Source organism: Passer montanus, unplaced genomic scaffold (genome assembly GCF_014805655.1).
Source record: "Passer montanus isolate IOZ18808 unplaced genomic scaffold, ASM1480565v1 scaffold30, whole genome shotgun sequence".
NCBI lineage: Eukaryota > Metazoa > Chordata > Aves > Passeriformes > Passeridae > Passer > Passer montanus.
The window spans coordinates 1425432-1440288 of record NW_024367708.1 but is presented as its reverse complement, the minus strand read 5'-3'; the positions used below and the strand labels follow the sequence as shown (position 1 = coordinate 1440288).

Below are 14857 nucleotides of genomic sequence, written 5' to 3'. Positions count from 1 at the left end.
ACCTCTCTCCAGCTCCATCTCTTCCCACATTGAATCAGCCTACAGATTCCATTTGCCTATATTCTTGCTAAACTAAAAGAATTTACTATATGGAACTTCATCACATGCTCTGCTGAAGTCCAGAGAGATAGTATTGACTCAATTTCCTTTCTTCTAAAATGAAGTAATTTACCATGGTAATCTCACATTATCTACCATTCTTAAAATATATGTGTCAGAATTCCCCATTTATCAGCTGTCAGGGTGTTATACTTTCCCTTTTAGTTCTGTTTTATTCCTTTAGATTAATTCTTATAGATTTGTGGCAACTTGTGCCTGCTGTTCTCCCCTCCATGTTTTGCTATACATTTATGACATCCCAGTCAGGTAGCACTCATTCTGTACATCATTTATTTATAAAATGAGTTGGTGTTGAATATGGATTTTCCCTCTGATTAATTTTGCCCATTTGTCTGCAGTAAATGCCTCTCCAGTAAACAGCAGGTACCAGACAGAAGTACACCAAGCATGGAGAATGAACCTTAGGTGATATGCAATAGAGATAGCATGAGTTTAAGCAACTGCTCCTAGTTGGTGCTGTGACTACTGCAGCACATGCTGAGGTGGGTATTTGTGCTAAAAAGTGTTGCAGTCTTACTTAATCAGCCTTGTCAACAAAGAGGTCTTACTAACTCTGTCTTTGCACTGTAAAATACTAGGACTCTGAAGGTTTACTAAGATGGAAACTAAGTAAAGAGACATAGAGAATATGTTCTTAATGCATAACATTTAGAAAAAAGAATGCTTTTAATGTTACTGCCTTCTAGGAAAGGGAAGTGCAAGACAGCACGGGACAATTTACCAAGAGGTTTATGTCTTGCACTTTGACAACACGGGTATAGAAACTGACAGAGCATAAAGATCCTTTGAAAGTCAGACTACTGAGAAGTTGCAAAGTGATTACCTGAGACTGTGAAATAGATTAATTAACAAAGAAAAAAATGCAGTGCTTAATAAAAAGTTCCATATTCAAGGTGTCTGCCAGGTGTGTTTTGCTTTCAGTGCTATTTTTCTCCCCACAGCAGGGAACAAAATTTTCCATTATAATCAGGAATACTGCTAGCACTTAATGCCTGAATAGGGGACCAAAGACAAATTACAATGTAATCAATCTTTTCAAACTTTTGTGAAGAGTTTCTCTTTTTACCTTGCACTCAAAAATGTTATTAACATTAGTGGGAGTTTCAGTTGTTATTTTTCCAGTTTTGTTGTCCTGGACCACTGTCCTACAGCTTTGGCCCCTTAATACTAAGGGCCAAAATCTATACTGCTATGGTGAGAGATATCTGAAATATTCTGAAAGTGAAATTCAGAAATGAAATTCCATTCCACTTTTTGTGTCACAATTCAGGAAGAAAAAAAAAAAAAGAAAGAAAAGACAAGAAAATTTTATCTAGAAAAATTATCCTGAAATGTCTCATCATGTGTTTTGAGAATGATCTGAAAGCTTTGGTAGAATAGGGGCTCTGTCCAGATGGAATCCACTCACAAGTGACAGAGCTGAAAGGTGTTAATTTTGTAAGTAAAAAAGTCAGGGGTTTGATACAGCATTTAGTTTTATGGAAATAATTAATTCTGTAAGGAAACCTTTCCTAATCTGTGCATACACATTAAAAGATCAAAGTGATGAAGTGTTATGGCAAAGCCAAGGGTAAGACATAACTCTAGATCCAAAAGCTAAATCTACAATGAAGCGGTATAGCTGCTATTACTTCTCGTTGTTTTTAGGGGAGATTTAGTCAAAGCAGTATAATTGCAAGAGCTGTTCAAATTCATTTCTGTACATTAAGTTCAGTGATTTACTATATTTTATTGACTAGACCAACTGACAAGATTGACAGGATATCTGTTAATCGAAAGGAGGAATTAGAAAATAGATATATCTGTGGTTCCCATGTACATACATTTCAAACATCTAAAATTTTATTTCAGTCTTATCCTTTTCTTCTCTGTTGCACTATATCACCTTGATCCTCTAAGCAGAAAATATGCAAGACATTTTCTCGTAATTAGTTCAGATCACAGGACCATCAATGTTGGAAGAAGCATTCATCATCTAGTCCTGCTGTCAAACTGGCACTACCACAATTCCCCTAAACTAAATCACCAAATGTCACATCCAGATGCTTCTTGAACACTTCCAGAGGACTGTCTCTAGAGTTGAACCCCAGGCTGGAATGAATCCTACCTTGCTTCTCTCTTTAATAACCTTAAGTTTTATACCTAAATGAATCATAAGAAGATGCCCCATCACTCATATTAAGTGAAATCTGTTAACTAAATTCAGTGATATAAATTTATAGGAGAAGGATTTGTTATCCAGGCAGCTGGGAAGATGGTGAGAAGAATATTTTTTTAGAGAAAAATACAGGAATACAGATGAGAAGTGAGTTGAAAAAACGTCCAAAAAGACAGTAAGCACAACTATATAGGGACAGCTTTGAAAAAGTAGAGTCCTGAGCTAAAGAACTTGTAAAGGAAGAATTGGTAGTGTATGTAGGGAAGCTAAATGCTAAAGAAAGGGCTTGCAGATCACAAGGGAATCGGTCTGTTTCTTTTAGTGCATGCCTTCTTAAATCAGGCTTACCTGTTAAATTCATTTTTTGTTCTGTAGTGACAAAAGCTTTACACCCAATGAAGACAGGAGCAAAACTCCAACCTATTTCAAATAGGAGGAGGTATGTGACCAATGAATGTGTGGGAAAACAGCTGCCCTTCTCTGCTGTCCCACCAAATAAATTTGCCTTAAATACATCTTTTTGTCTATCAGTAAATTATTTTGGTTCTCAGCTCATCATGATTTTGAGGATTTGGCATTGCTATTAAATAGCTTGCTGCCTCTGAAGTTTTTATTAAATAACTCACTTGATACAAGGGTAATAATCATTTTAAAATTAACTGTTATTTCCCTCATGACTACAGTTTTATAATAGTTTGTCTTCTAAAGCTAAATTGTTGGCACAAAGCCATGCATGATTTGCAGGTGTTTACAAGGAAAGACAGGGTGTCCTAACCAAGTGTCAGTGATCCTTTTCAGCATTGCTGGTCTGAAATCAGCCATTGAATGCAAGCACAGGGTCAAGTCATTAGTAGAACAATAATTCTTACGTGTTTTGACAAGAGTTCTATGAACGGTAATTAACATCTGCACTACCATTCCTGTCAGGGAAGTGAATGGAAATGTTACGTGAGCTAAATCTAGTGGCTGCTTTTCCTATTTTGGTAAATCACCTTTTTTGTTTGTTTCTTTTTTTTTAATAAAAGAAGAAAAACATTTCTCTCAGGTTGTTCATCTGCTTCATATGTTTTTATTTCTACAAGTCCAGTAAACACAAACGTGTTCATACTGCCCATTATTTTCAGAAGTTTGAAACAGATAAGTCTATATTATACATCATCAAATTTGAGTCCAAGATTATATCATGCATGGTTTTTTAATTTTTTTTTTCTTAATTTATTGTTACCCTGTGGAAAATGAAACCAGTTTACTTCTATATCTAAAACTGGAAACAAGAAAATAAATGCAGTGTATTGTCAAGTATCCACAACTCTCATGTTATAGAAATTGTCAGATTCTTATGTGACTGAACAAGAAATATCTGTTTCTAGCCACATTTTATAACAACAAAATAAGTTCTATGGAGGTAAGCAAGCCTTCCATTTTGTCTTTGCGTATTATAAAAACCCAGTGGTTTGAGGAAATCAAACCAGCTGGTTTTTTTCAGCATGTTCCTTCCCAAAATTTGCTTTGCATATGCACCCATGATTTTTTTACTACTTTAGAAACCAGACTGTGAACAGACACAAAGGAGAATGTAAAGAGCTTGGCCTATGCTCACAGTAACAATTTTTCTTCAAGCATCTTGCTTAATCCATTTTAACTTATTAAAAAATCAAAAATAAATTATAATATTCTCTTGCTTAAAAAAAGTCCAGGATCTGGAGATGACATCCAAGATATTCCTTTAAATGTGTTAGTTTAGACCTACTCTATGTACATTTTGTGCACTAATTTCAGACAATCCTTTTACATTGTACTTAGATTTGAATGCAACTTAAACTGGCCTACTTTAGAGCTACTTTTGCTTGAATAAATAAAATATAATAAAAAAATAGATGTTACATGTTTGGAAGGGTTCATTTGCAGAGATATTTCATTAAATAGGAAGAAAAAAAAATAAGGTTATCAAAAAATAAAGTTTTCAATAAATGTGGATTCATTATTCATGTGAAATATTCTTTGACTTCCTCTTCAGAATCACAAAGATAATTTTTTCTACAGTCTTCCAAGTGGGATTTTGAAGCCTGGAAGTATAGGTCTTTCTAAACATCCAAATTGGATTGTGTGACTAACCAAAAGTATTTGGTGCATACAGACGTTGCTTCTATATTAATTTTCAGTACATTGAATGTAATGACTAAATGAAGCACAGGTTAATTTTCAAGCATGGTTTAATAAAATGCAAGTGTTTTGAGTCAGGAGCATTTGTTTAATAGGAGTTCTACTGTAAACTATATAAGCTCATTAAGTGATTTATGGATATCTCCTCCTAAAAATGATGTAAATTAACATAGTTTTTAAAGAAAAAGAAGAAATTTTAATATGGGTGTAGCTCAGGCATAATGAAAGAAAGCACTTTCTCATATTCTCTGTGTAATATGCCTGCAGTTCTGACAACTCAACTGGCGCTGAGCTGAATTTTACAAAATTATCTAAATGAGATGCTGTTATACAAACAGAATTAGGAAATGGTTCTTTTGTCTCTGGATTTGTTTAATGATATCTCTGACATCTGTGTCCTGTGACAGTTATCAAGGATATATTTTTGTGTAGAATAGATGACAAAATCAACAATATAATCAAGCTTACTATTTAAGCTTGATTTACTATTATGTAAGCACTTTTTCCTGTCACATTTTTCAATTATTCAGAGTCAAGAAGCTTAAGTTAGGAGAACAAGTACCCAGATTTAGGTCCAAATTCCACTAAAAGAAATGTACTTCAAAAGTATTTTCAAATCAGTTAAACTACTTATTTACATAATAACGTGCACATAAAGCATCTGCCACAAATTTGCAACAATTTCGGTTTAAGCTAAATCTGATTTTGGACTGATTTGTACTGAAGGAAAATAGAAAAACACATAAGTGGCAAGAAGCATACTTAGAAATAGGGATCCATTAGAAAGATGTATTTTAACCTAAATTTAATGTTTGTTAAGGTAGTTGTAATTAACCTAATTACAGAATGAATTTATACTTTTATAGAAAAATAGTCTTAATTATATTTTTTTTTAATTAACAGTGTGTTTTAACACCATAGCATAAATGTTAATTTTCATATTGTCCTTAAATGAGCTGCTTTCTTGACTATAACAGTTGTAGCTTTCTGATACTGTCTGGTTTTCTCCCTTGAATTCCTTGGAAGTAATTGCTTTTTCCCTTCCCTTCCCTTCCCTTCTCTTCTTTTTCTCAAATTCATGTTTAAATGAAAATTCTTAATTTGACACTTTCTGCTTTACAGTGGTTAATCTACTGCTAGGAAAATAGTACTTAGAAAATAAGTCCCAGTTGTCATATATGGATTCCTTATTTATCAATGGACAGAAATACATATAAAGGTTAAAATAAAAATATATATAGATATATAAATAAAAAATCATATATATAATTTAACAGCACAGTTCATTTTGTATATATATGTAGATGACGATGATTATGAATTTTGCCTTTATTCAGTTATTGCTTAATAAAGCCAATATTCTTTTTTCAATATATCCCAAGTGAACATGCCTACGCTCCAGGGAGCCAGGATATGTATTCATCACAAGTCAGAAGATTAGGATTTTTCTGTAGGTTAGAAAATGATCAGGAAAAAAAATATTTTCAACATACTAACAATCATAAAAAATGAAATTAAATTCAACCTGAATGGTTTTGTTTTTCCTGCTGGAAATGAGTCATTGGTCAGGAATCTAAAACAGCACAATGCTGTGCTGAGTAAAAATAAATATTCTTCAGCTCAGTTTCATAACATTCTGCCAATTCTTCTTGTTTTGACTACCTTTTTCCACATTGAATACTACCTTTTCTCAAAGAGAATTTGTAGAAACTACTAAGAAAAATTTGATTTCATGTTAAATAGTTGACTTAATCTTCCAAATAGAGACTTAAGATTTTTTAGACTGACAGCAGGTTCATGTTTGGGGCATATTAATAGATCAGAAAATGTGACCATGTCAAAAGTGGTGCTGTCTCAGCGTGTTGCCTGTAAATCAATTCAACAAAATATTTTGATCAAGTATCATAAATATTTAGGTGTGTGAGAAAAAAAAAAGTAAATGATTGTGATCATGTGATGTTTTATGAATATTATCTTATCACCTTATGGGAACAAAGACTTTTTTTAGGCAGCAGAATGAAGAGCTACATAATGAAAAAGATTAATGCTGAAAATAATATTATTCCAAATATTTGAATACTGGTCTCATTTGATGATACAATCAAATTTAAAAGGTTCATTTGAATCCTCCAAGGTGTTCTTATGCATTAGATTGTCCTGCTAAAATTAAATGTATGGCAGAAAAAAACTGCCAAATTTGTGGAAATAAAATTAGGTGAGATAGCATTCTTCAGAGGAGTAGCTTGAGTGGATGAAAAGATGGATGAGTTCCATGCCATACTGAAGATGGTTGCAAATTTATAAAGATATGCTGTCTGCTCTTTGTGCGCCATAAAGTCTGTCTAAATAACAATATCCTCTCGGGGAGAGAATCTGTTGTTCTGGCTGCCCATGTATTGTTGAATTTGGACTATCTCCATTTGCAAATGTTGACTTTTCATCTGTGCCCAAAGAATGAAATCTGTATGAGAGATGTGTAAAGCTTTTAATCTTTATTTATTTGTTAACAAATGGGGGTTTTTTTGCCAAATACTGTTTGCATTTCTTTTCTCCTGCTCTTCCTGCAAGGTGACTGTCTGCATCCACAATGTGACACTTCAGCTAAGAATACAAATTGCAGTCATTTGTGTGTCTTTGTTTGTTTGTTTATTCACTTGTTTGCTTGTTTTTAATAACAGAATGTATTAAGTCAGAATAAAAATCCTAGATATTATTTTTTATCTTCTGTATTTCTAAAGGATAGGCTAGAATTGGCTTAATTTGTCAGTGAAAGCTTATACAAATGCAGCTTTATGTTAATGGTTGCTGATACATAGGTTTCTAAGACCAGAAAGAACTACTAGATTATCTAGTGAAACAACATTTTTTTTTTAAACTATAAATTTTAAAGTTTCACCCACTTAAGTTAAAAAACAAAAATAAGTAGTGGCACAAAGATCTGAATATAAGCAATATGCAATCCATGATAAGTAATGGATTTGGATGACCAGTGAAGAATCATTTAGGTTTGAGGTGCCGAGCTGTAGCTCAGCACCACTCCAGACCATAAGATGCCACACCTCCTGTGGCATCTTCCCACACCTTTGTTGCAAGGACCGTGCCCTCGTGATTTCAGATTGCTGCAACTTGCCTGCAGAATGCTGGCTTCATGCTGGTTCATATGTCCATTTTTTCTTAAAGACTAGGGAGCACTAAGTCAACTTGCCCCTGGTATCTTAGCAGACACAGAAATTGTATGTCTACTTCCTGACCATGCACACATGGAAATGCAGAGAGGTTTATATACCTGTATGTCAATGCAGAAAAAGTAGTTGGAAATAGGAACAGAAAGTTAGGTCAGGCAAAAATATCATCCTCACAGTAGAGCCATTAGTGATGGAGGTATGCCTTGTAAGTCGTAATGGTATTGAATTTCTAGGAAATATACCAGGAAAAAAAAAAAAAAAAGAAAATACAACAAACTAAGTAACATTGCCTTTTATTATAGCTTTTATAGTAGAGAAGACGTAGGGGAAAGGAACTTGTGATAACTAATGCAGAATACTTTCTTAATTTCTACTTTGTTCACTTTCTTCGCTCTGAAAACATAAAGACATGAGGAAAATTCAGTCATCACACAACTGGATAGAAACAAAATTTCAAGTACTTGAATATTGTTACCTTCAAAATTTATCTGCCCACAGAGAGTAGCCCGGGTTTCTTGATCTGTACCTTAGTACAGAGGGTGGAACACCAGGAAAGTGAGAGTGAAGCAGCAGGGTAGAAGGTGGTAGTGATAAATCTACCAAAACTGGCAGCAGTGATAGGAGGAATCCAGGGACCTTAGGACAAAGTAATTTCAGGATGAAATGTGAATTGACTGTGCTGGGTAGAATGACCATGGAATAAATCACTAAAAATATATATTTTTAATAGACACTGAATTTTTATTTTCATTAATAATACCAGGGAAGCACATCTGACACAGTGTGTGTGTGGTTTTGTAGTCATGGATTGTTTTTTTTTTACAGACAAGAAATAAAGAACAGTCTTCCCCATTTATTTCTTTGATACTTAAGAGCAAAATAAAAGGCAAAAGAATCTTCATAATTATAATTTTTTACCAGTTTTTATATTTAATATATGACTAACTGTGAAACCTCTATTAAGTGGAATAATGTTATTTCAGTTCCATGAATGTTCCATATGTGGGGCAGGCTGTAAAATCATGAGGTCTCAGAGAAGGTAATTTAATAAAGTAGCCCATGAAAGATCAAAAAACCTCCTTTCTGTATTTGGGGATAAAGAGAGCTGAAAATGTTGCTGGGTTTTTTTTTTTGTTTGTTTTGTTTGATTTTTATTTTAAGATGCAATATGAAAGGTTAAATAAATATGATTGTCTGAAGCACAACTGTGGCTGCGTTCAAATCCACTGTACTTGATATTAGCACCCTTGGGCAAAGAGTACCTACTCATGTTGCTTGAGACCAAAAAGTCTCACTGAGTGGAAATTATCTTGTGACCTCAACTCTTTCAGAAATGAAGAATGAATTTTCTGCCTGTAAGCAAGAGAGTTTTAAAGAAGCAGGTTGAAAAGCAGCTGGTCATCACACCAGAAGGTAGTTGCTAATTGCAGCAGTAAGTTAATCAATGAAATAGCTGTTTAGCTTCTGGGTATAATAAAAGGAGATAAAAGACCACACAGAAATTCCAGCATTAGGGTATGACCAGCTCTTGAGTGGCATACATTATTTTCCTTCTTACACCTGTCTGCTTTTGAGTAGGCAAGTCATGCATCTGCTTGACAGCTATTAACAGAATAAAATAACAACAAAAAAGCATTTTTGGGTAAGATCTGATATAAATATTTACAAAGACAATTTAAGGGAGTGTTTGTTATGCACTTTTGTGTTTGCTTTCAAAACATTTAACTCCAGAGACAGATGGCTTGTACAGTTTTATCAGCACTTGTGTCATTATATATTCAAGCAGCCAAGACTGATAACCAGCCGCACGGATTATGGATTGTTCAGAGAACAAATACTTTGAAAAAAAATCCCCCATATATCAATAAAGTACTTCAGCATGGAAAAGCTTGATACAGAAATTGAAGTGACATTTTTGTGAAGAGAAAAGAAACAAATTAATGCACTTATAAAATTAAAGCAGCAGGAACAGGTTTTTAAGTGGTGTTGTTGTATGTGGTAATGAAACAACTTTAGAAAATTGGGCGAAAACTATTGTTCAGCTGTGGTGGAGGAGAAAGATAATTACCATTAAGGCAACATTATGGCTTTCTCAATACATAGCAGCCAACTCTTCAGTCATACTATCCCCATAAGATCTCTCTCTTATCATATTGCTCATGATAATTACAGTTTATGCTGTTAAAAAGCAACTTGAATAACAAAAAGTCTTAGAAAAGAACAAATTTTATGATTGAGAACATAATAAAACACAGCAAAAACTGAGAAAACCTAATTGTGAAAACATGGGGTTTTTTTTGTAGGTGAGATTCTTTCTTTTTTCCTTTTAATCTTTTTCTTGTATCTCACATTAGAAAATATGTAGAATCCCCTAAATCATTATTATCACTATTATTAGCAACAATATTTACCAAACAATTATGGTTTATCTAAGCACCTTAACTGGAGATAGCTACAGCAGGCACCACACATGTTATGAATGAAGCTGCCTTTTCCTCAATAACTAAGCATGACCATTCCCTTTAGTAGCTCAACAGTAAAATGTTCTAATTGAACAAAAATATTTTAAAATCTGCACTTCTAAAAAAAAATCACTCTGTGGATTTATTTTTCTCTTGTGATGGCTCAAACCAAAAGTGATTATAATTTTTAGCTATGTATTAGATGAAGTCTTGCAAGGCATTTTGTAAACCTAAACCTCACAATATTTTAGTACGGCAAGTAAATATTCCCTACATTTTACAGATTGGAAAGCATGAGACAGAAGATTGAAAATATGTGTACACATTTGAGGAGGAGTCTGAGCCTCTTCTCAATTCTGGACATTCTTACATACAGGCATATGTGGAGGTGTGTGCAGACGGTAACAACTGTTTGAACAGTTATACAGCTAAAAGAAGTGTCTTTCAGGTGTTCCCTGAGATTCCCAATTCTCTCCTAAAAGGAGAGTGTCTCACTCTGTCTACAGTTCTCACTTGGTGAGACCAACATCCATATCAAAATTGTAATTGGCTGCTATAAGGACTGCATGGTCTTGCCTCTGATTGTCATCTCTGCATGGAGAAGGTTGAACGGGGGAAGATTTGTACACAACAATTAATTTTCCAGGTCTAAGTTGGATAGAGGTATTTTGTTAAAATGAAAAACACCCAATGATCAATTCTTGCACAGGCAATCATCTCAGCATTGATACCCCATTTATGTCTGCTGCTCACAGTAGCAGCAGATATCTGAATATTCTAGTGCTCTCCAGAATGTCTATCAGCTTAGAGATGGCTAAAGCAATGGATGCTTAAAATTCATTCTGAGTTGAACAGTATTAACTGCCTACCACTGTTACTAAAGAAAGCAAAACACATGAAGTAAATCTTCCAGAGTTTGTCATGTAGCTTATAGGGCCACATGATATTTATTCTTAAGTAAAATCAGCTTATTGCTCATTTAAATTTTAAATGGAAATGATAGTCTTATCTCTTGAAATTTATTTAAATAAACAGAAAAAAGTAACTTATCCCCTCCACAGCTATCATACTGAAGGCTCTTGTTATTCTTTTACTCCACTGCAGATTGGAAACACAGAGTGCATGCACCGTCCTTCTTGAAAAGTGTCATTCTGTGGCAAAATGCTTTCTTTCTATTTTGAAAGTTTTAGTGTCTGCAAAACCTTTATTTTTTTCTGATCAGTAAAATAGTAGGTTTCTATTGGGCAGGTTGAAAATAGTAGGTTTCTATTGGGCAGGTTGAAAATAGTAGGTTTCTATTGGGCAGGTTGAAAATAGTTCTGCCACTTTTCACTTTTTTTCCTCTGAAACAGGAAAAAGACTAATTAAAATTGAACTTCAGTTGACAGCCAAAAAAAAAAATTAAAAGTCAGCTTTTAATCTGTAGATTAACTTTTGGAAAAGACAGAAATGTACTATGAGTAATTTCTTTACTTATAATTGTTTCTGTTTGGGTTTATTTCTCTTTACATGCCTGCTTCAGTTTGGTTAGAACTTCATAACAGAGGATTCCAACAAGAGCTTTATAGGAAATAAAAGGAAAAAAAAACCTCCCCTTCAGGTCTCATTTTAGAATTGTGGTTCACAGTTCTTACTGAAATCTCTTCCTAGATCTTACTTTACAGCTGCTTTTGTTCCTTTTTCCTAATGGTTTTCATTTAATTATTTTACCTTGTATTGATCTAAATGGAAGGGAGCATTGATTCTATACATTTTTCATGTTCTAGTTTTCAGCAGTAGGACACTTTCTTATGTGGGGAATTCAGTAGCAAATTTTATTATAGCTTATTATATTTTATTATAGCTCATTATATTCTGTCATATCAACAGAGTACCATATATTCTCTAGATATTCAAAAAAGAGTTGTTGCTCAGAGATACAAAGATTACCTAATTACTAATATAACTTGTAGAAATATGTCTGATTTTTTTTTCTAATATCTGTGTTTAAAAGCAGTGGGAAATGAATAGGAGTTCCCATAAAATTAATTGAGGTAATTTCAGTGTTAAAAAAAGGTGTTAGTAAGGGTAATTTGTTGTATATGCATGGAGTACAAGAGAACAAAATATTCTCTGGCATTTTAACAGAGAAATCTTTGTTAGAGTGTCTTCACATATCATTTTGAGTCTCAATTAGATTATTATTAAGATACACTTTTTTTTTTCTGATACACTGCTGACATTTTTCTTCTGATTAACTTTGCTATTCATGCCTACTTGCTAATGTTCTTTCTCTAAAATCAATCTATAATTTCCTTCCTGTCACTGGGTTGCTTAATCAAGGAAATATGTCTCCTTAACTCTTCCAATGTTTTTACTACTAGCCCATTGATTTACTCTGAAGTCAAGAAAAGACATCTCAAAATTCTTGCTCAAATTACAGCGAAGCAACGACTCCTGGAAAAGCATACCCAAGATACTGAGAAATATCTAACAAAAATACGCAAAGTGATTTCTCTGCCTTTTTCGTGGCTTGCCCTTCCTCATACCTCCAGCCTGAGCAGATGAGCAAATTAAGAAATTTAAAAATGAAGTAAGGCTGAGAGGAATTTAGTGTTGCTGAAGGCATGGGTGGCCTGTCTGCTTGATTGTGAGAGGCCTGCAGCTGTCCTGTGTGTCCTCAACAGTGTGGAAAAATTATGTAGATATTTAACATGCATAGTATTTCAGCAATCTTAATTTTTATCTCCTGTGGTCTTATATTTCTAACTTACAAAGAATTATGATAACAGTTCTTTTTAAAGTGCCAGATTTACATAACATTTTTCCCCCCTTGGCTTTTATGGTTGTATCTGTGTGGCATCTGAGATGTGTTTGATGGTCAGAAGAATTACAGATTTTATTTTCTTTCCTGATGCAAATTTTTGAACTGCTTCCTGGTTTCATATTAAATCAAGCAAATTTAACTTGTCTCTTACTTGTTTAGACTATGCATTGGAGTGTGCATCCATTTTGTAGATACCTAGAACTATGCATCAAGCTGTGTTTGTAAAACAGTATATATTAGAATAATCCTGTGTACAGTGCATTCCTTTGGGCAATCCTGTTTTTGGATAGTACAGATGTTTCTCACTTTGCAGTAGGCTGTTAATTCACCAAAATTCTTCAGCAGTAAATTGAATTGAAAGCAGAACAAGATACATACAAATAATAGGCCCTTAAAAGCATTAATTCTCACTCAGAATCTGTAAGGATAGGCTTACTTCCTTGGACACTTTCACTTACCTAGCTCAATTTTCTTGATATGACTTAGAAAAAAGGAGTTAAGTTTATTCGTAGTAGGATCCAAGACCAATAGCATAGGAATAATTGAACTCTTTCTCCACTTCTGGAAACTAGGCAGGTAGCTACACTGGGAGCACATTCCCTACAAAGCAACTACTCTCTAACAGAATGAAAATGTATGTAGAATTTACCAGCAGAATATTTGGTTGCAGGATCATTGTTAATTTTCTTTTGAGGTCTATGTATATATTTAATGACAAATACCACAATCTAATATTATGTCTTTCCCCCCCCTCCCCTTTCTCCTTTTTTCTTTTTCTGTTTTTCTTCCACAGATGGGCCTCTTGGTCCACGAGGATTAGCTGAAGCTACGGAGATGTGTACTCAAGAATGCCTGGTTTTGGGTCACTCAGACAACTGTTGGATGCCTCCTAGCTTGGGCCCATACCAACAGCCAAAGTCTCCTCTCTCCACCTTTGCACCTCAGAAGGAATGGGTTAAGAAGGACAAACTAGTTAATGGACACACATTGACCAGGACCTGGAAAGAAGATAGCAACAGAAACCAGTTCAGTGATCGAAAGCAGTATGGTTCCAGTGAGGGCCATTTCAACACTGGCAACCACATGACTGACATTCCTCTGGCCAACTTGAAGTCTTATAAACAGGCCCCGGGATCTGTGGAGAGTCCAAAGGAACACCAGCTATAAGAAATGGTTACTTTGGACCAATGACTTTAGCTTACTTAGACTTGCTAATACTATGTGTGTGTCAGAGCTTTATGTACTGGGTAGACCTCTAGAACTATGCTTCACCTAGCAGAGATATGCATATCTTTATGTTAGCACCGTGGAAGGTATGATGTCCTGCAACATGAAAGAGTGTTTCTACTAGTTGTGTGGTTTTGTTAAATAGACATGATTAAAGTCTACAGAGATCTCTCCAGTTTGAAAATATCTTTTTTTCTTTGTTTTTTGACCCTGGACTGCTGCTATGAAAAACAGAAGATGCATTTGGAGAGGGAGAGAGTGCAAAAGCTCAGTGGATTACAAAGATTGAAAAGCATATCCAGTTAGAAAATTGTGCTTTTGTTGTCATTGATCTATGCTGGGACCGTTATACTTGAGCTCATATTGCAAGCAATTGAAGCTGTAAACATTAAACCTATTGTGCTATTAACAATGTTAGTGGACACTTGTAAGTCAATCAGCGTTCAAATACTTGTAAATAGCAACAATTATTACTTACAATTTTTGTGTACTTATAATGTTCACTTGAAAATATACTGTAGCATATTTCTGTGTTTCACAGTTGCTTTTTAATTTCTTTCATTTGCTTTCTTGTTGTTTTGCTTTTATTTTCAGTGATGGTGTTTCTGTGTTAGTAGTCTGTCTGACACACAATGTTCCAAGAAACTCAAGCCACTTCTATTAAAAGTGAAAAAAGTAATGGGGTAGGAAGAAAGGTTGCTTGTAGAAAAGGAAAAAACCCTTTTTTCTATGTAGT

General features: G+C 34.2%; 1 protein-coding gene across 4 annotated transcripts in view; it reads left to right on the top strand.

Moving 5' to 3' along the window:
* PCDH9 (protocadherin 9) overlaps nt 1–14650 on the top strand; it is a 671353-nt gene extending 656703 nt beyond the window's left edge. For 3 of the 4 annotated variants that reach the window (XM_039714629.1, XM_039714628.1, XM_039714627.1), the window contains one exon: nt 13688–14650. In XM_039714629.1, the coding sequence (XP_039570563.1) occupies nt 13688–14061 (374 nt within the window). In that variant the 3' untranslated portion in view covers nt 14062–14650. The remainder of the gene's footprint in view (nt 1–13687) is intronic. The other variant, XM_039714630.1, reaches the window with a different exon arrangement.
* The last annotated feature ends 207 nt before the right edge of the window (nt 14651–14857 follow it).